The 20,877-nt window shown below is 40.7% G+C and overlaps 1 protein-coding gene across 2 annotated transcripts in view; it reads right to left on the reverse strand.

Moving 5' to 3' along the window:
• Window positions 1-1,062: 1,062 nt before the first annotated feature.
• The window catches only part of LOC118561923, a 31,870-nt gene continuing 12,055 nt past the window's right edge, over window positions 1,063-20,877 (reverse strand). The window contains exons 2-3 of one of the 2 annotated variants that reach the window (XM_036134157.1): window positions 4,608-4,781; window positions 1,063-2,346 (exon numbers count right to left, since the gene is read on the reverse strand). In XM_036134157.1, the coding sequence (XP_035990050.1) occupies window positions 2,271-2,346; window positions 4,608-4,781 (250 nt within the window). In that variant the 3' untranslated portion in view covers window positions 1,063-2,270. Of the gene's footprint in view, window positions 2,347-2,664; window positions 2,881-4,607; window positions 4,782-20,877 lie in introns of those variants that run through there. The other variant, XM_036134156.1, reaches the window with a different exon arrangement.

The raw sequence follows: 20,877 nt of genomic DNA on the forward strand, positions 1-20,877 counted from the left end.
CCATTTCCACCTCAGCAACCAGATTGGATTCAGTACATATGGAAATATTTAAAATCCTAATTTAAAGCTCTGTTGATAATGAAGTGCCCTCGAATAGCCCCGCGGTTCTCAGAGCAGAAAATGCAAGTGGTTTAATTATTTACATTCTTAAACTCATTTCACTCATTTTTAGTTTATTTTCTGCAGGTTTGTCTCCTTCCACAATTTAACTGCACCCCTGGTAAGGAAGAGTAAAAACATTTAAACTCAGAATCAATATAAATTCCCCAGGGCCACAATTACTGGTATCCCTGCAGTTTATATTAGCAAAACCCATACCATCAATAGGACAATAGTGTAGTTATCTTCTATAACATTTAAAAAGGTCGGGGCACATGGATGGGGCTCTTATCCTCATTTGGCATGAGGTAGTGTGTGGCATATTCATCTTTTGTTACAACGCCACACTCACCTAGAGTGTGTGCTTCATCTCGCCAAAGCACGCAGTTTTAGCCCTGATTCCCAGAAGCTTATACAAGTTTGGGATGGAAGGATAGAGAACAACAGTTTTCCATGTAAATCATTTCCAACGGTTTGGTGAGTCCTTACATGCCTTTATTTTTACTACAGTTTTCTGTCCTCCCCAACAATCCTCCTCACTGTGCAAGACAAACTTCCTCGTTCAGCTTTGTTTTTTCCACATTTCTCATTGTTTCAAACTTCCGGCTGGAGGGACTTTTAATGAAGGTGTGGAGGGATCTGAAGATTAGAGTGATGGCATGTAGATTTGGATCTCATCATCACCAAAAAATAATTCATCACAACACCAGTGGAAACATTTAAGAAGCTGGTCGGCAAGAAAGCAAACATATTCATGAGTTTTCTATTGTTTTGTTGTGAAGGGTTAAGGCGAGCCATTTTCATTCTATAAAGTGTAAATACGAATCATTTCCTGACATGCAAAGATCGACATTCATCTGCTTTTTCTTACTTTTCTTTCTCATCCAAAAGAGCGTCGTCATATTCATACCACAACCAGCAGGATTGTAGTGGGTCAACAACTAAAAAGTTAGATACACTGAAATAAACCCTGACAAAAAATAAATTATACAGAAATTAAAAACATGCTTGAATCAAATGTATTTCTTGGGCGGATGGCACTGGTGAATATGTTAAAAACAATTATTACTTAAAAGCGATCAGATTTTCCTAAGCCTTTTGGGGGGAAATTTTGATACGACAATAAAACATGAAATTATTTCAAACTGCTTTACACCTCTTTACCAGGCACGGCCAATAATATAGTCAACAAAGTGATAACTATTACATTTTTTCACTAATTCTTAAAATAAATTCAAAGCTGCTCTGTGTTTAATTTTGATCACCTCTCCCTCTAATAGAGATAATATTTTCAGCCCAGCATCACACTTTAAGAGTCAATTAATGCACACCATTATATTATTGGATGCACAAAATAAGAGACACCGGACCATCGGCAGTCAGAAGCAACTCTTAACAGGCTCCAAATAGTAAACAATGCTTTATGTTTTGTGGAAAAATCCATTAAGGTTTAAGGGATTTTGTGCACCAAACAGACTTATTACACACTAGAGCTTTTCCATCGTTACTCTTTGTGTGTAAGAGGGTACAATGTCCTTAAGGTAGAGAAGAGTGATGTAACAGATGTGTAGCAATCAAGCGTGATGAGGAAAAAACACAGTGGAGCGCACAAAAATACCTCAGGAAGGAACAAAGTGTCTTCTGGAGCTAAAAAAAAAATTCTTTATTAAATCAACAGGAACTGACTTCGAGGTGATGAATAAACTTGACGGACAAGAGAATATATATATATATATATAAGGAGGAGGAGTCATCAACATGATTAATAAAACTGAATACAATTAATATTTGTACATTGCATAATTCTTGGGGGACAGAAGTTTATGGAAATCAGCACACAAATCAAATGACATGACTCAGCTAGTGGATCCAAGAAAAGCATGGATGCAACAGTAATGAGCAGAAGATGCTGATGCATTCTGACAGGCAGATAAGGCTGTAAGAGGAGAAACAAACAGCAAGGGGAACAGGGAGAACACAACATCGAGATTAACGCACAAAGCATGTAACACATGAGTAAATCAATGACACAGATACCACACGTTGCATGCCTTTACATCCCCCCCAAACAGGACTGCAGCGTTAATGTCTTTTTCGGCGCACAGTGTCGTCTCGGTTTTTTTATGCGCAGGTAAGCGTGCGAGTCGTCGAGAGGCCGGCCGCACCTCTGCTCAGCGGGAGGAGGGGCTGCTGCAGCCTGAGGCAGAGCAACAGAACTGATGGGCACCCTCATCCTCACCCTCCTCGCTGGGGAGGAGTCCCAGCACAGGGAGAGACACAGGACACAGCAGGCGGACAAGAAAGATAAGGCAGAGAGAGACAGAGAGAGAGAGACAAAAAAGAGGAAGAGCGGGACAGAGAGTGAAAAACGAAGCAGCATGAGACAGAAGCAAAAAAGCAAGCAGGTGTGACTTCTAGTGTGGGAGGCCTTAAAGATACAAAGCAGGAACATAAAAGGCATCTTTGTCATAAACGATGCTTTCTGTGATCCGGGGCGAGTGTACTCTGCCTGCCGCCGCCTGACGCCATTAGATGGCAGCGTTGCAGCATCGCCTGCAGATGTGCTGGAGAGAGCAGCATCAGCTGAGGGATGAGCAAGTGGAGGAGACGTGAGAGGCAGCCAATTCCCCCACGTTCACTGTATACTCAGTTAACCCTCCGTCTTACTGAAGATCTCCGCTTCCCCTCGCTCTGCTCGAGGAGCGGTGTGCTTTTCTGAGCTTGTGGAACAGCGATCTATTAGTCACATCTGGGAGCGGTAGCAGACTGAAGCACGGGGTTCTAGAAAGGGTGGAGGAGGTAAGAGGACGATTAGCCGGGAAAACTCTTGAACTGTGAAAAAACGGGCCGGTTTTACTGGGTTTGGATTTTGCTGCAGGTGATCCGCAGCGCCTGGGCAATTACTGTTGTGTCAAAACAACAAACCTACTTGTGTTTAATTAGGATTTTTATGTGGCAGAGGAAAACAGAGGATACATGACTTTCAAAATCATCTTTTTTTTTTTGTCTCAAGCACTCTTTTAATACCCTCAAATAGAATCCAGCGCAACATATAGAGTCCACGTAGAGTTTATCGTCGTCGGGGAACAAACAACACCACAGACTGAGGGATGCAGCAGACAGTTCCCAGATAGCTGGTGGAAAACTTTAAAGCGAGATTAGGTTAGAAAACCACCTTTAGCTTTCAACATCTGGTGGAGCACTGCTCAGGCAGGGCAAGGATAGCATTCATCTGAAAATCTGCCATGTGCTCTTGAGTAACTCTGGAGGAGCTGCTGAGATCCACAGCTCAGGTGACAGAATAGGAACTGTGGCGTCTCTGCAGTTGGGGCCAGGCCCCACCAGATGTCGCTGTGGAGCTCTATGTTTGCAATAATTAGTGGGACAGGATCGTTCTTTTTAGAGTAATGTTGTAAAAAAAGGCTGATTCCCTTACCAATACACTTCTGTTATAAACATTTGTGTCTATATATTTAAGTCTACCAGAAAACTGACACAAAATCCTCTTGAGGCGCCTTGATATTAGGGCCATTTGTTTAGATAACAAACATCTGAAATCGCAGTGCACATGCCCAACATGCTCACACTAGACAGCTGTGGGGCACAAATCCTCTGGCCCCGCGCTTGGATCGTCCAATCAAAATACTGGAAATGCACACCATACGTTTACGCTCTGCTGGAAAGTGTGCGGCTATCTAGTGTTGGTTGGCCTTGCTGGCTCCTTGAAGGATTGATGTGAATCTTTTCTATTCAATAAATGAACAATACGAATTAGCCTTTATTTGTAATTTTATGTAAAAAAGTTACATTTAGTTTATTTAAAATGGCATTTCTAGTTTATTGGTTGGTGCTGACCTGTCTATTTAATTTACAACTGATCAAAGTCAGGTTGTATGCATCATAATAAAATTAGTTGCTGGTAATAGATGTTGAGTTTCTGTGCCCCACTTAACTTATCATGCCAAAACTGACAACGCACATCAGCCTGAACACGCCGTGCCCACAATAAAACATGGTGGTGGCAGCATCATGCTGTGGAGGTGATTTTTAACAACACAACAACCCTACACATACAGCCAGAGCCTCTATGGAGTGCTACTGATAAAAGCCTGCCCAGGTGTGTTAGACTGGCCTAGTCAAAGCCCAGAACCAAATCAGACTAGGAGTCAATGGCAAAGCTTGACAATTGCTGTTCATGGATGCTGTCTTTCCAATAAGATTAGGTTTGAGCTATTTTACTGGAGAATGAGCAAAAACAACAGTCTTTACGTGTACTCAAGTGGGCTAAAAAACTATTCACAGCCCTTTTAAGAGTTTTATTTGAAAAAAAAAACGTTTTGAAAACTATGTATCATTTTCCTTCCACTTTACAATTATTCAATACCTTTTCTGTTGTTGGAATGTGACAAAATGTGCAAAGATACTCTACAAGACGCCTTGCTAGTGGGAAGGGTGCTTAGTCCTGCTTGCTATACACTCACTGCAATCAGGCACACCGTGGCCCTTACCTGTCGTCCTGCTGTAAACTTTGGTCGGTAGACGGGCAGCAGTACTGGTGGAGGCTGCCGAAGCTGTGAACGGTCAGACTGGTTGGAAACAGAGCGGAAAAGGCAGCGCCGCTCGCTGCAGTGGGTGTGGCGGGAGCCGAGGTGGGCTGCCCCGAGACAGACGGAGGCCGGACACTGACAGGGAGGTTTCAGAGATGGACGACGACATACAGAGAGACACACACAGAGGCATGGAGAAGCAGAGGGACACAGAGACACACGTGATCAGCACAGAAGCAGAAACAGTGAAAGCACTCTGAAGCTGCACACTTATGCCAGAATGAGCACACAAGGAATGGCAGATTCCGAGAGCAAACACGAGATGCAGATGTGCGACGGTTTGCGCAGACGTCGACAGGAGCAAGGCGACTAACTTCATCCCGCCCACACAAACAGAACAGGTTGGCTGAGAACTCCCTTCTGGCAGATGCACAACTTAAAAATGGTTTAAAGCTGAACACTAAGATTTCAAGAAAAAAAAGAAAAAGAAGAAATGAGGCAGTTTTAAATGCTGAGTTTGTTAAAACAGGAGTTTTGTTACACTAATCTGCTGGATTACATAAAAGCCCTTCCCTGGTCTGCAGTGGAGCTCTTTTCTGGATCATCTTTTATGGAAATGGGAAAGCACTTTCTGTAATGCATGCAGAAGTGCACATAAAAACACAAAAGCCTCTCTGCAGAGCCCCTGCTCTGATAGGAATTAGCGATGTTCCATCTGCAGCTGAAGAGTGAGCAGCGGTTAGATTAGCATGTAAATGGCCGGTTCCTCACTGGGTCCAGCTGCTTTCAAGGACAGGCAGTGCCTGCCACTTTAGCATGTTAACGCTGTCAGAGGGGAAAATTTGCACAAAGCGGGGGGCAAGATGCAGCACTTCAGCAGTTCGCTGAAGTTTTCCGGCTGTACACGGTGAGGTAGCCTAACAGAGTCTCAGAGTAAACGAGTTGTTGACTGAAGCGCTGCATCCTCAGATACTAAAAAAAAACATCACTTATTGTCACCAAGTTTCATGAAACACGGGAGACATTTCACCCAGCATTGTTGCATCACGTGAAGCAAAAAGGAAAACGCATCCGGCACTGAGTGACAACCGCCTTCATTAGTATGAATTGTAGTTTATTTTGAGTTAAGCCTACACACACCCTCCTGCTGCCATAAATGCTCACTAGCGCTCCAAGTCAACAGCTAAAAATAACTCCCATCACAAATGTAGTATTTACTCCCACTTGAGTCACTTATGTTAAAAAACTACAGAGCTGGGCTGTTTTAGAAGAACCACTAATCCTTTTACTTCCCACATTAATTATAACCCACTGACCTATGAAATTGCTTATGTGCATAAATGAATTTAAACAAAAGGGGGGGGGGGGCACAACACCTCCACCTAATGAGCTCTCGCAGTTTCCGTTTCAGTATAAAATGGTAAAATGAACAAGCAGAAAGCTAAGCCAAAAGGTAAAGAAAGACCAACAAGATGGAGAGAAACTCAAGACGAGCTGCGATGTTCTGCAAAGCAGAGTGAAATATGTTGACTTTATCAGTTTCAAAATACGTCTAATTAGCTGGATTAACAGTTAATTTATTCCTAGAAATTACGCCTGGATTGAATCTGGGGAGTAAAACTAACAATATTAGGTTGAAACATCACTTTCAAAAGCCTTTGTTTTTTTTTGTGTGAAAAAAACAAACAAAAGAGATGCAGAAGTGGGCAACGAAATTAATTTAATTTGCTCAGAATGTACGTACCACTGAAAGGGTGAGGTTGTTTGCATTATCCCTTAAAGTGCACGTTTAATCTGAAATATTACAGTAGCGAACAGATGTTTACACACACTGTATAAAACCGTCTATTTGATCTGTTGCATGTTTATAGGGTGGGATTACTAAAACTATTTTTCATAAAATGCGTTACCTTTGTTTTCAAATTTTAAAAGCGTCCATACAGTTCTTTTCCGTATTGCATTTTCAGAATGTCCAGTTTGAGAATTTGTATGTTTCAGAGTAAAAACTAATTGATTCTGGTTAATTTTGATCACAACTGGAGGCACACCCGTGGATGTATTTTAAGGCAACACCTTAAGCACTTTGCTTCCTCCAGTAACGTTGCAGCAAATCAAAAGACATCAGGGAAGACATCAGGTATAGAGCCGTGGAGCTCCTCTTCCTTGGGTGTAATTTCCAGATGCCTGAATGTGAAACGTTCATCTGTTTAAACAACTCTCTGCAAGTCTTACAATCAGATCATGTGTGTCTTACATCCGTTCATGAAAGAGGCCAGTTCTTTGGCCCAGAGAAACATCCTAAACATGTTTTGGAGCAAATTGTGTGTAATGAGTCCAAAACAAAGGCAAACAAGCTTGTGAAGTGGCTGAAGCCGGCAAGAAAGGGTTGTTATACACAGGAGAATAGGGATTTTAGATGCATATAGGGACATAACCCCTATTGTTGAAGACATGTGCTGTGCTCTGATGAAATGTAAGTGTTTGGCTATAATGATATGTCCCACATCCAAAGGAAAAAAGGGGTAAGCTTGCCAATCTGTGAACACCATGCCAGTGCACGGTGGTGGCTGCATCATGTCAAAGAGACTGATGGACTTCACGAAGAAGATAGCAGTTTGAAAAAAGAAAAGCATTAAGGGGAAATATTTTATGCAACATCTTAAGACATCGGCAAAGAAGTTAAAGCTTGGTCACAGAAGGGTCTTCCAGGCTTAGACTTTTGTATGCACAAAAGGTCAACAAATGGTTTGTTGACTCTAATTTTTTACATTTTATAGCTTGTTTTATTTCTTATTGGATGAATGAATGTACTTGTTTTTACCATATCTATAGAGCTGTGTCCACATGCACAATGATCACCCGACCACCCGAGGATGAACGTTCAATGCTTTTTTGACAACAGATGGCTGGATGGATGGATGAATGGATGGATGATATTAGATTGAGTTGAAATAATCCTGCAGACAATGACTATTTGAAGGTAAACGAGCGATGAGGTGAAATGCTTTTTCTAAACTATTGTGATGAACTGTTTACCTGGATGCCTTGAACACGTGTCAAGTAATGCTCTTTAAAGTTTTTCTGTAATAATTTAAAACTCAGTAAAATTTGAAATGACCCATAATTCATTCACATCAGATACAATCTTATCTCATCTATCCATTCATCATCTTCCATTTATCTGAGATTGGGTTGTGGGGAAAACATCATTCTGGGGGATCCTGAGTCGTTCCCAGGCCAGATGGAGAATATAGTCCCTCCAGCGAGTTCTGGGTGTTCCCTGGTGTCTCCTCCAAGTGGGACGTGTCCGGAAAACCCCAAAGCTCCCAGGGGGGCATCTTAATCAGATGTCTACATCACCTCAACTTTTAACAACAGTTAAAACCATTAAACTGTTAAACAGAATGCACATTTTCTCTTCTTAGTCCATATTGGAAACCTTTAGAGGGGTATAATGCATCCAGTGAAATTTTAGGATTGGTTTGGAATGCTGTCTCTCTGCAAACATAAACAATAAGCTTTGAAAAAGAAGTAAAAATAGTTTTTCCATGGCCAATCAGAGGTGATGTATTACAGTCCTGATGATGTGACCTGTGTACTGACTGAGAAGGATGAAGGACAGTCAGAGGAACTGCTGGCGTCCAGATTTGTTTTCCGAACAAAGGTGACCACACAGTCTGCTTCGGGACAAAAGTAAAGAGCTCTTCTTATCACTTTTACTGTTGAGAGTTCAAGGTGGCTGGAGCTGATGGATCAAAGGTGGCTCAGCTGGAGTTCATTCTTTCTCATTTTATTTATCAAAACCTTTTAATTTAAAGCTACATCAGGAATTTAAGCATTAAAATTATGCCAAAAATTCCTTTTTACACTTCAGTAGGAGACACTAATTGCAGCTTTTAAAAAGTTAGACCTTCAGTCAGCTAATGACACTCTGAACGTTTATTCTCACTTCCCCTCAGAAATTATCTTTAGGAAATTGTTTATTTCATGTTTGTCATGTTTTGTTTAGCTACAGATTTACTGATTGGAGGTAATTGCTGCAGAATTGCCTTTTATGAGAACCTAAACTTGTCTTAAATAAAATGTGGTCCTCAATTTATTATTTATTATGTATAATAATAAAAGCATTAGATTAGCCACAGCTGCAGTGTGACACTAAATGGCAACATGATTAACTTTGTGAGAACTTGCAATTTGCTCACATTCTGAAAAAGGAAAGCACACACCACAGCTTGTTTTTCTGCAGCTGCCCAAAACTTAATAACTACAGTAACAACACTGTTTCTAATGGCACTGCCTCTGTTCTCATTCACTCAGATCTTATCCCTGCACCAACTTACTACACTCTTCTTCCATTAAAATGTAAGTAGCAATCATGTCCATTATCTTGTCTCCATTGCCTGGAAAATCTGAGTCTATTTTTGATGCAAATACACTTATCATAGCACACATTGCGCTGGAAATACTACAGACTTGCATTTCCACACAGATGCAGAAATAAACAGTCATTACTTTCAATTCTAATCTGTTTGGATATGGTTAGAAATTCAGTGTATAAAATAATGGCAAAACAATTGGTATTGCTTTGCCTAGAAATTCACAAGAACCTTGGGAAATATTAAAGGTGTATAGCCACGTTATATGCTTATAAAAAAAGACCAAAAACCATTTGATCATAATAAAATAAAACTATAGACAACAAGCCTCCATCTCGATAGTGTTTTGATAGAATAGTTGTAGTTATTAATAAAAAACTCAGATCTACAGCAACTTTAAAAGCCTCATATCGGAACATTTCCCACGTCAATAGGAAGGTCTAGCTTCTGCTTCAGTGAACACAAACGTCCATATTGTATTCCCAGCGATACTCCAGTCTGTTCCCTCTTGGAATATATATATATTTTTTGCATTTCTTTTCACTGGATCTTGGATCATTCTTCACTGTTTCGTTGGGAGATGCTAAGAGCCGTTAGCCGCTTCCTTGTTTTATTCCCTTCTGTATTGTACTTCTTCTGTTATTAAAAATAAACACGAAAGGCTTTATATGTGAACAAATTGAGCAAAAACAAAACATAAAACACCAAAATAATAACTAATATGCCAGCAGGATGTGATAATCTTTCATAAAAACTTTGTATGCAACCAGAGTGAGCTACTAATATACTAATTAAGAAAAGGTCAAATAACTATGCACCTTTACACTTATGACGTGTCAAAAACATCTAGGGCCATGGAGGAGTGGATTCTGTTTCCAAAGTAAGACTCTGTGTGGTCAAGATATGGGATATTTTGTAATATTTCTATCATATTATTACTTCCATTTAAATCATTTTACCGACGTTCCAGGAGAGAGATTTAGAGTGAGAAGAGTTTTCTCCTGTGTAGGCTATGTAATCGAGTAGTCCACCTCCTCTCACACCTGTTGCCCCCGCGTAAGTCAGCTGACCTTGTGTTACCCGACATGGAAAACAAAGACAAGGTTTGGATACTACAGGAGCCCCACTCAATCTTTTTATGTTCAGGTTATTTCTACGGTGGATGATATGGCGCTGTTAGAAGGATAAGAACATGCACATGCTGGCAATTTGCCAAAGCAGAGGGGTTGTGAAACTTTTTTATATTGCACATTCCTGTTCTATACATCTGTATATTTTCATTTTTTACATTAAACATCATAAACTAGCTTTTAGGTAGCAAGAGTGCATTTTACCCGAGTGTTATGGGTTAGGAAAAGTAGTCTTAGACCGAATGTACCTCAAGTCTTAAATATGCGTTTATTGAAGTCTGTTGTCTCTGACATGTTAACAAAATTGCACATACTGATTAATATCTGTTTAGAAAGCCTGTTTGCTATAAATTCCCTGGTGTTTCATTGATGTATTTTCTGAAACATCTTATTTACAGGAAACTGGAATAAAATTTACTTTAAAAATGACTTTACTGACAAAAAAACAACACTTTATTATTTTTTCATTATAGGGCTGTTTTATTTATTCTTGGGTCATTGATTTTATTATTGACTCATTATATCATGTGAATGCTGTTTCATTTATTCTTTGTACAGCACTTTGGTCCTGTGCATGTTCAAACTGGTCTATAAATAAACCGCATTTGGAATAGTATGGTATAACATATTTTTTCCATATTTCTGGCAATGCAGTCTGGCAAGCCAGATTGATCATGGATGCATGATTCTCCGTTCTGCACATTATGAAATCTGAGACTACTCCTATCCAATCCGTTCGGGGAAAGGAAGGACATGTAACAGAACTTTCTGAGCTGATTGGGCGAATCAACACCTAGTGCCCGCCTACCAATGGTTGGTTTCAGCCAATCATGGTATCAAATGAAATCGTAAGCAGCAGACACCATTGGAAACCACAACAAGTAACGCTGGTCAAGGCACGTCTTGCTGTTCTGTTTAGTCAGAATCCACAAATTCATCTTTAAAAGTAGATGTGACAGCAGTAGCTACGCGTGCTTCCTCCTGCGCTGCTGTGTTTATTTTGGTTCGGCTGTGGGCTCGGCAGCTGTAGAATTTTCTCACTGCCGGTATGCCCCGCCTTAACCCGTATTACTGCAGCTATTGTGTTGGTGAATGCACAAATACTGTGAGAATTCAGCTAGCAGGAAAGGTTAGATTTAAAGAAAGACATGTCTGCCTGTAGCTTATGCTTAGACAACCCAATAAACTAGCTAACATCCACTTTCCAGGCTTCAAAAGTCACTTTACAAAGAGAAGAGCAGTAACGGCAGCCATTTTTTTAATGTAATAAGCCGGGTGAATTCACAACTACAACTTAATCTAGCTACCCATTGGTTTTTCTGTTTTCCTTCAGTGTGTATCTTCAAACAACTTAGGTTCAGCAGGTCCCCATTTCCTGGACTAATTGAGCCAAGTGTCACCGCCTTCAAATTTAACATCGCTTCTTGAGATTGAATTAAGATTATAACCCTGACCTTTAAAACGTTTAAAGCTGAAATTGAATAAAACATCTATCTCCTGGGTCAATGAGACATCTGACTTTAAACAGAGTGACAATTACCAACAGAATTTCATACCAAGAGTCTTACAGTTGCTCACACGCTTTTAAAGTAATATATTCACTGTTGCCGGCTCCTGAGTAGAACGTAGGTTGTGGCTGTATTGCTAGAAGTCACTAAATAACACCATTACCTAATTTGCACAATATGTAATTTGCATATGATTGTAATGGACACTGTAATGACATGGAAGAGAGTAAAAAATGAATAAAAAACCCTTGAAATTACTTTAGAACTATTAGCAAACTTGTGTTCATCCACTTCATTGGAGGCAGGTTAAAGAAACAGACTTTTTGTTCTATTACTTTGGTGTTTTTCCATATATTGCTACAAATCAGCAAACAGATATGACACCATATTATTGTTTAACTCATCTGCCATAATATTCAATTAGTTTCTTTGTTTTGTACTTTTATTACCCCAAACCCTCTAAGATCCAATAACTTCCTCTAAAAGGGGGCACTGCCTATAGCGGCCGTCTTCTGGTCAGCTGACTGGTAGAATGCAGTAACAGGTGGGGGAGGGGCAGTACCTCTATGCTCCTTAGAGCCAGAGAAAACTGGCTGTATGTCTCATTATTATTCTGTTACTTTCTCTGGCTGCTTAGGAAAAGGATTCAAATATATATATATATATATATATATATATATATATATATATATATATATATATATATATATATATATATAAACAGTATGTGGAATAACTTTAGCGATTTCGAAACTGAAATGTAACTTTTGAACCTTTATATCAGTAACTGTTCAAAGATAACTGATCCCTTTTGGCTTCTAAGTCATGCTCCAAAAGGCCAGCATAACATAGTCCAGTTCTTGGAGAATACTAATTGGTGGAAAATTATGTTAAACTGCAAAAGGACTAACAATAGATTTCATCAAGACGAAGGACAGGTTTAACGCTCAGACAACAGAGAAACATGACATGGTAGATTACTTTCAACACTTTGTCCCCTACACAGAAAATCTTTGTCCGCTGTGACTTCTGTCTTTCTAAAGCTGTCTAAAGTTTTCAAACGTTCAATTCAGTTTATTTATGTAGCACCAATCCATAACAAATGCAATCTCAATGGAGTTTACAAAGCCAGTTCTATTGAATCATACAGACAGATTGGTTAAAAGGGTTTTCCTTCCAAGGATCGAGTCATTGATTTGCAGCATTCGCTCCTCCCAGATGAGCAGCTAGCATTGTGTCACAAAGTTAAGAGGAAAGCTTTAATCTTAAATAAAAAAAAGACCAAAGCAGTGAGCAGGCGTTTTATGACCACTTCAAGAGGAGGAAAAGCACTCAAAGGGAGTTTGGGGATGTAATCATATAGGTTGAAATGGTAAAACAAACTGTCAGTAACTATTTCAACTCTACAGCATACTTAAATCTTGTCCCTCTAGTTCATTTCTGTATGAAGAATTCACGTCAGCGCCTTTCCAGCTAATTGGCAGGGAAGAATATTATACATATCCTAATAAGATACGCCGTGTGTCTTCTTAACTTTGTGCTTAATAGGTCCCTGTAATGCAAACAAGTGAAATCCTGTCGACAAATAAACTCGTTGACCTGTTCTGCTTCAGATAGGGATGTGGAGAGAAGCAAGGGAATTGTTATGTAAGGCTGAGCAATGCGCTGTGTGGTTGCACAGTGCCAGCATTTGTGTTCCAGCAGCAGCAGCAACTAATGCCTCCTGTTGGAGCAACCCCAGCGAGGAAACTGTTGACAGGCTCGTCTTGAGTCGGAAATCTGCTTCTTGAAGAGCTGCCTCCGTATCTCCGGACACTATTCACACAGCCACACCTCCTCCTACAAATTCTCCAAAGAAAAACAAACATGCAGGCAAGTACGTCTAATTGAACTAGAATATCACAAACAACTTCTTTTTTCAGTTATTCAATTCTAAAAGTGAAACTCTTGCATTTTATAGATTAATTACACAGACTGATTGAGCCAGAATATGTTCAGCATTTATTTATGAATACTTCATGATTTGGGGTTTAAAAATAATAGAATATTTCATTAGAACAATAAAACAAGGATTTTAGTACACTTCTAAAAAAATTATAAAAGGGACACGTTTTAATCAGAGTATAATATCAAGTCAATGAAACTTCTTGCCCCCCAAAACAGGAATGGTACAGCAGATGGAGGCCACAGAAATAGTTTTTCCTAATTATTTTCGACTGCTTTTCAATAATTTAGCATTTAGCCAGGGTCACTGTCACTACTGGTAGGATGGAGCGATACCTGGAACCTGCAGAGGTTGCACAGACTGTCCAACTCCACCAGGATGGCACATCAAATACATGTCATTATCAGAAGGTTTGCTGTGTCTCCCAGCACAGTTTCAAACATGTGGAAAAGATTCCAGGAGAGAGGTAGTTACTCTAGGAGAGCTGGACAGGGCCATCAGAGTTCCTTAACCCATCAACAGGACATTTGTAGGCCACCATAATATGTTATGTTACCCATAACATCTATTATGTATAGACGTGTTGGGGAATCATTGAGAAAAAAAGGTTAAACTGATACTAGAGAGACATTGACATTATATAAGGAGTATATAAGCCGTTTTTTTCTGTATAATAATGGAAAGTTAAGTGGAAGGAAAAAATGTGATAAGAAATGTTCCAAGTGCAACGGCTTATAAAATGCTCCCAAAGTCTTGCCTGGGCTTCACAATCCAATCAAGGCTGTTGTCATGCTTGACCATTGTGCACCTTTTTTTTAAACACATTTTTCCCTTCCACTTAATTTTCCAGTAATGTTCTTGCAAGCATGGCTTCATGAACAGCCATCTTCTTTGGCAATGACCTTTTTGTCTGCCTGACAACTGTAGATTTAACACCATGATTGCGTAGGTATAATAAGACATTTCTGTATTATAAACAGCAACAAAAAAATAAAGATTTTAAGAAACTTGAAACTTTCAGTTTCATTAGCAGTAAACTACAATCATCAGAACTAACAGAAATTAATATACAGCTATATTTAAAAAAAATGTGTATCATGAGAAAAATATACATTTTTAAATCGTTACAGAAAGTAAAACTCATATTATATAGATTCATTGCACAGATTGAAGTATTTCAAGCCTTTTTCTTGTAATTTCTATGATTATGGCTTACAGATAATAGAAACCCAAAATTCTCTGTCAAAAAATTTGAATATTGTTAAAAAAAAATATCGGACACTCCCTAATCAGCTAATTAGCTTAAAAGACCTGCAACTAAACGGTCTGTCAGTTTGGATCAGTAGGCGACACAAACATGAAGACAGCTGACTGAACAGACGTCCAGAAGACAGTCATTGACACCCTCCACAAGGATGGTAAGCTGTTTGTTCACAGAGTGCTGTAACCAGGCTCATAGAAAGTTGAGTGGAAGGAAAAAATGGGCCAGGAAAAGCAACTGGGACAACTTCAGCTTTTAAACGATTCTCAAGCAAAATATAGCTGATTAAGGCTGGAGTCAGTGCATTAAGAGCGACTACACAGAGACAAATCCTAAACAAAAGCATCTTACCTGGGCTAAGGAGATGAAGAACCTCAGCAGAGCGTTCTTCGTCTTCATAAGGATTTACTATACTTGCTAATTGCTAGTCTAAAGAGCAGAAGCAACTGGTGAGCTGTTGATGGTTGTAACTACAGTTTTTTTTTGACTGTCCCAGTCCTTATCGCCTCACTGTTTGACAGCAGCAGAGTTGGAAGCAAGCAGAGTAGCTTGATAAAATCAAAATATTAGATCAATCATATAAAAAAGTACCTTAGCCTTATGCAGCTTGTTAGCTAATTAATGCTAACCCAATCCAAACTTGTTAATCCGACCAATCATGTCTTACACAAACTCCTCCCACACCACAAGAAACTCGACTTCCTCCTCGTTCGATGACGACCCCCTGCAACATCATTTCAACACTTTTCTACTCATACGACAGACTTAAAATCGTGTCACCAGCAGTGAAGACTTCACAAGTCTTTGAACTCACGGGTTTCAAATTCATACTCACATAAAAGCAATCCTAACCCAAAAAACATTTAAGACTCACATATATGACAGCAGAATTTTGTATTTGAGTTCTTGTACAGTATTTTATTGACATAAATATGAATATGAATTGTTAAAATCATATACAGATCTTTTTGACCGCTTCAGTACTCCATAGATTTTTGGGTTTTCATTATCTGTAAGCCATAATTATGAAAATCACAATAAAGAAAGGCTTGACCTATTTCATTCTAGGTGTAATAAATCTATGACTTTGACTTTCCGAAATGAGTATCGAAAATATTGTACCTTTCCACAATATTACTTTTTTTAGATGGAAATATCTGTATTTAATATGCAAGTTTCAGGTTCTGAATTAAAATATTGAAATAAATCAACTTTTTAATTCTAATATTCTAATGTATTTAGATGCACCTGTACTACTCACTACTCTCAATATGTAAAATTATCATGCAACTATTAAAATGTTCAAGACAATGAAGCAGTGCAGCGTGGCCTCAAGGTCTGCAGCCAAAACAAGAACGAGAAAAGAAATAAAAACCGGGAGAATGAGTGAGGTTTTCTTGTATTTAAAGCAATGAACTGAAAGAAGCTGCAGGCATGATGAGCGGTGGGAGGAGGGAGAACTGGGAGAGTGGGAGAGGAGGGCAGGGGTGAAAATAATCAAGATGAATGGAGGTAAGTAAGACAGGAGGGGAGCTTTAAGTGGAAACGCATTGTGAAGTGATGCCTGCTGCCGGATACAGCATCCCCTCTGAGTCCAACCCATGCAGGCGTCACTGCGTGGGTGAGGGTCTATGCATAGACGAATGAGGAAAGTGGGAGGCTCACATTCACAGGAAGAGATTCAACTGCTGCTCTTGTGGCATTATTATTATTATTATTTTTTTTTCTCCCAGCGCACGTTTCATCAAGCAGCAGCCCACGGCCACTGCGGAGCACAACCATTTCCAGTCATGTGTGCTTCCGGGGCGGTGGAGTCTGAGAACTGGTCCGCTTCAAGCCTGCTCTTTCAACCATTCCGTTTTTTTACCATTGTCTGTGGAAGGAGAGTGTGGGAGCGCACTGCGTCATCACACCTCCGGCATGTGACCCACCCGACTCCCGCAAACAAACTGAAGATGCTCGACAACCCCACATGCTGCCGCGTGGCATAAAGTTAAGTCACTTTTCAATGCCCCCCCCCCCCCTTGCTCCTCGACCACTTGCGCCAGCTCTACCGCAGCCAGCCTCACTGGTTTTCCACCACTACATCGAGTCTCCTGCTGCTTGGCAACAGTGCGGGCTGCCTGCGTGGGTGGCTGGTGTTCAGTGCCAGGAGAAAGGCACAGGAAAGGACGAGGAGTGGATGGGGGGGGGGAGGGGGGAGGGCACATTTACAGTTATGGTTGGACTATACGCACACGGGGCACCTGCTGTGCCCTGTGGGTGTGAGTGCACGTGTGTGTGAGCGTGCAGCATAGGTGCATGAATCCAAATGGATGATTCACCCAAACGAAGAACAATCAAGACTTCATTTAAATGTAGAGTGGGCGACTTAGAAGGGGCGTTATCCCAGTAGATCGCCAGTGGGATATTCTACAAAGACGGAAACGGATCCCGGTCATAAAGTACTGAACTTTTTTTTTGAGAGGAGAACCTGCCACCTTCAATAGAGGTAGAGCGTCTCCTCCTCCTCCATCCACAAATCAAGCCGTCATTCAGTCCCGCTTCCGTCTTTCACCCCGCTCTTGCTCTCACTCCTACCCTCTCTCCACTTCTATCCATCTCCCTCCTATTCTGTGTCTCTCGCCCACAGAGTTCTTCACAGAAGAGCTCACAGCGTTCCCACGGTAACCAGCATCCCTATTCTAATCCGCCGAACGTGCGCACGGGTGTTTGACTAACATCCCGCCTTAAAAGTGCCACTTGTACGCACTGGAACCGAGAAGAGGCTGAACAAAGTGAGGCTAACAGCTGGGAAACCGAGTCCCTGAGTTCAGTCTGAAAAGGTGGAGGGGTGGGTTGGTGCTGGGGGGGGGGGGATCCCGAGGAACGAAGAAGTTCATGATCACGTCGCCCAGTTATGTGTAACCCACTCATGAATGACGTGGACAACAGCTTCTGCCCTCCTCATTAATGGCTGCTAATCTGTGTTTTTCTCCACAGACCTGCCGCTTTAAAATAAGAAATGAAGCCCTGTTAACAGAGTGTGAAGGGACAGAGAGGACGGCTTCACAGTATTTTGCAAAAGTATTCATATCCCTTGAACTTTTTTTTTTTTTTTTTTTGCATTTCAATCACATTACAACTAACTGTCTGCGACATTTGGTGGGATTTCATGTGATCAACCAACACAATGTATTGCACAACTGGAGTGGTTTGAAAATAAGCATTGGGCGGTGTAGTTGTGTCTCCACCAGCGTCGCACATCTAGAAGTGTGACCCATTGCTCTTACATGAATGTCAGAAGCAACTTCAGAGCTTCTGTGAGCATCATTCATCAGGTCTTGCCACTGAGTATTAATTGAACATAGGTATGAACTTTAAAGCTAGGGTCGGCAATTTTTCCGGAAGTTTCCCCAAAATCCCTTTTTGAATAACTGCGCATGCGCAAGAAATCTCCCAAATTCACTTCAGTCTTATTATTTTCTTCTGAGGCCTTATTTTTCTTCTCATAAACATGAACGCGGTTCGCTTCATGCGACTCTCTGCCATGTTCAAAGTCTACGGTGAGAGCAGTGGAGCTACAATGAACAGCTAACCGCTAACCTAGCCGCTAAGCTAACCGCTAACCCAACCGGATACTTAAACACTAGAAGTCTGCAGCCAGCAAGCAGAAACTATGAAGGAACGAGCACGGACATTAACGTTGTGAGGACATCAGAATGATTGGCATGTGGGACAACCAATAAATATGCCGATACCCCCAGAACTTGAGGGACAGAGGAGAATGAAAGCAGGAACAAAAGTCTGTCAAATCCATGCCCTTCAGACCAAGGGACATAGATTGGTTAGAGTTTTAACAGGCCTGCAGCTCCCACAGAAAATTATTTTTTTTAACTTCCTTTTTGTCAATACATAATGTATTTACTACTTTCAGGATGGAAGTACCATTTTACCCAGTATTACAAAAAGTGAACAGGATTACCAACTATAGCTTTAACTGGGTCGTTCCAACCCCAGTTTCAACATTTTTGCTGCCTCCTGCGAGATGATTTTTCCCCCAGGATTGCTTTGAATTAAAATTCCAATAGGCATTTCCACAGCATGATGCTGCCACCACTGTGTCACCATTGGAGTGGTGAGTTCCTGTTGATGTGTTGGGTTAGTGTTACACCACACACAGCTTTTTTGTTGCCAACATATGTAGTCCTGTTTGATGTGTCCTGACTTATACGAACCAGCATGCTTTTATGGCTTTCTTACTTACAACTTATTCATAAGGACCTGATTTTTTTCGAGTACACGGCTAATAGTTGTCCTTTTGACAGATTCTCGCACCTTGTGTGAGTTGTGGGTGAATGCAGCTCCTCCAGAGTTAACATGGGCCTTTTGGCTGCCTCCCTAATGAATGTGTTTCCCATGCAGCCTTTCAGTTCAGCATGACCCTTTCAAACAAACATAAATTCAATATATTTAGGGTAAAGAACACTGAATACAAATGCAAGCCACACTGTTTAGATTCATGTGACAATGTTGGAGAAAAATAAAAACATACACCATCTTTCTTCCTTGTCAGATTTCTACACCACGCTGTGTTGGTCTATCACATAAAATCCCAATAAAATACGGTAAAGTTCGCAGTAATAACGCAGCCGCAGGGGAAGGGGAGGAGCAGAAAAGGAGCTAGGATGTACAGAGATGTAATATTACAATTGTCTTGAGGCCTGCTGTACAGTTTCCACAGCAACTATACTGTGTGTCTCACAGCATTCTGGCTCCAAGAACATTGCACTTACAGTGGAAAGACTTACATCACAGCTATTCACTTGTTTTCTCACTATTTATGTCTAATGGTATAAGCAAGCAGATGGGAAACGAAAGTATATACAGGCAAAAACCTTGGCATGGAGTAATATACTGCCTGATACTGGAGTTAAACATAATGAAGTGAGCAAATTCCCATGGGATGTTTATTCCGTCTGTGTGGGTAAATGAAATCTCCGTTTTCTGATGTGCTTTCCTGGCACAAACTGCCAAGAAACTGGAAAAAAATTTGGAAAAACCTATTTGGTTATGAAACATGACAGCATTCTGATCAACCATATCAACATGTGAACTATGGAAATCCAGCAAACCCATCTGTATTTACTCTCCGCATGCATGCAGAATTGAAACTACGTTTGTGCATCAAGCATAAAGCCCGGTGTGCCTCTGTGAGCCGAACACGACCATCTGCACAAAGCGGGAAGGTCGTCGGTCACTCTGAGCAGAAGAAAAAGAAGTGTCAGAGCACTACGAGGCTAAACATAAACACTAATGTGATATTTTTTGTCTTTTCCACACACAGCGTGAATTCACGAACACTCATTTCACTTGAAGGCAAAAAGCACCACCCACATGCAGATGCCTCCTACACACAAACGCACGCTCACTCACTCATAAATGTCACATTATTTAAATTCACGTCAAAATAAACTGCAAGTCTAAAATCTTTAGCACGGCTGCAGAATTTAAAAGAGAGGACGTGTTGCTTGTTGGGAGTTAAACAGCTGTAGCTGGACTGGATCCCGCTTGTAAAAGTCATGGCAGATTCGGAGAAGGCAGATTCCCTCCCATCACATCCCTTGCTGTGTTTGGATAAGGGTCAGAAAAAGCTCAGCTGAGCTTACCCACACATTCGCCCGAGGCCAATTCATTCCTCTAAGTTGTATCTTGGCTCGGAAAAATTTATAAAAACACAAGTCGGCAAGCCCATATTCTAGCGCATCTGCACCAGGAATGATTGTTCAACAAGCGAAGAACAGTTGGGTTTCGCTTAAATGACGGAGAAAAATAAAAGAAGAAGGGACAAAGCTCAGAGGTGATGAGAAGGAAAAATAGCACAAAAGTAATTTTTGCAGCTTCTCTGAGTCATATCTGCAGCAGTGGGAAACAGAACCAGCGAGGGGGAGAGGGTGAGTGTTCTTACGTGGGTATGTGAGAGAAGGAGTGTGAGAGATAGACGGGGTGGAGTGGGGTGTGTGCAAAGGGGA

This window comes from Fundulus heteroclitus, unplaced genomic scaffold, assembly GCF_011125445.2.
Source record: "Fundulus heteroclitus isolate FHET01 unplaced genomic scaffold, MU-UCD_Fhet_4.1 scaffold_752, whole genome shotgun sequence".
Taxonomy (NCBI): domain Eukaryota; kingdom Metazoa; phylum Chordata; class Actinopteri; order Cyprinodontiformes; family Fundulidae; genus Fundulus; species Fundulus heteroclitus.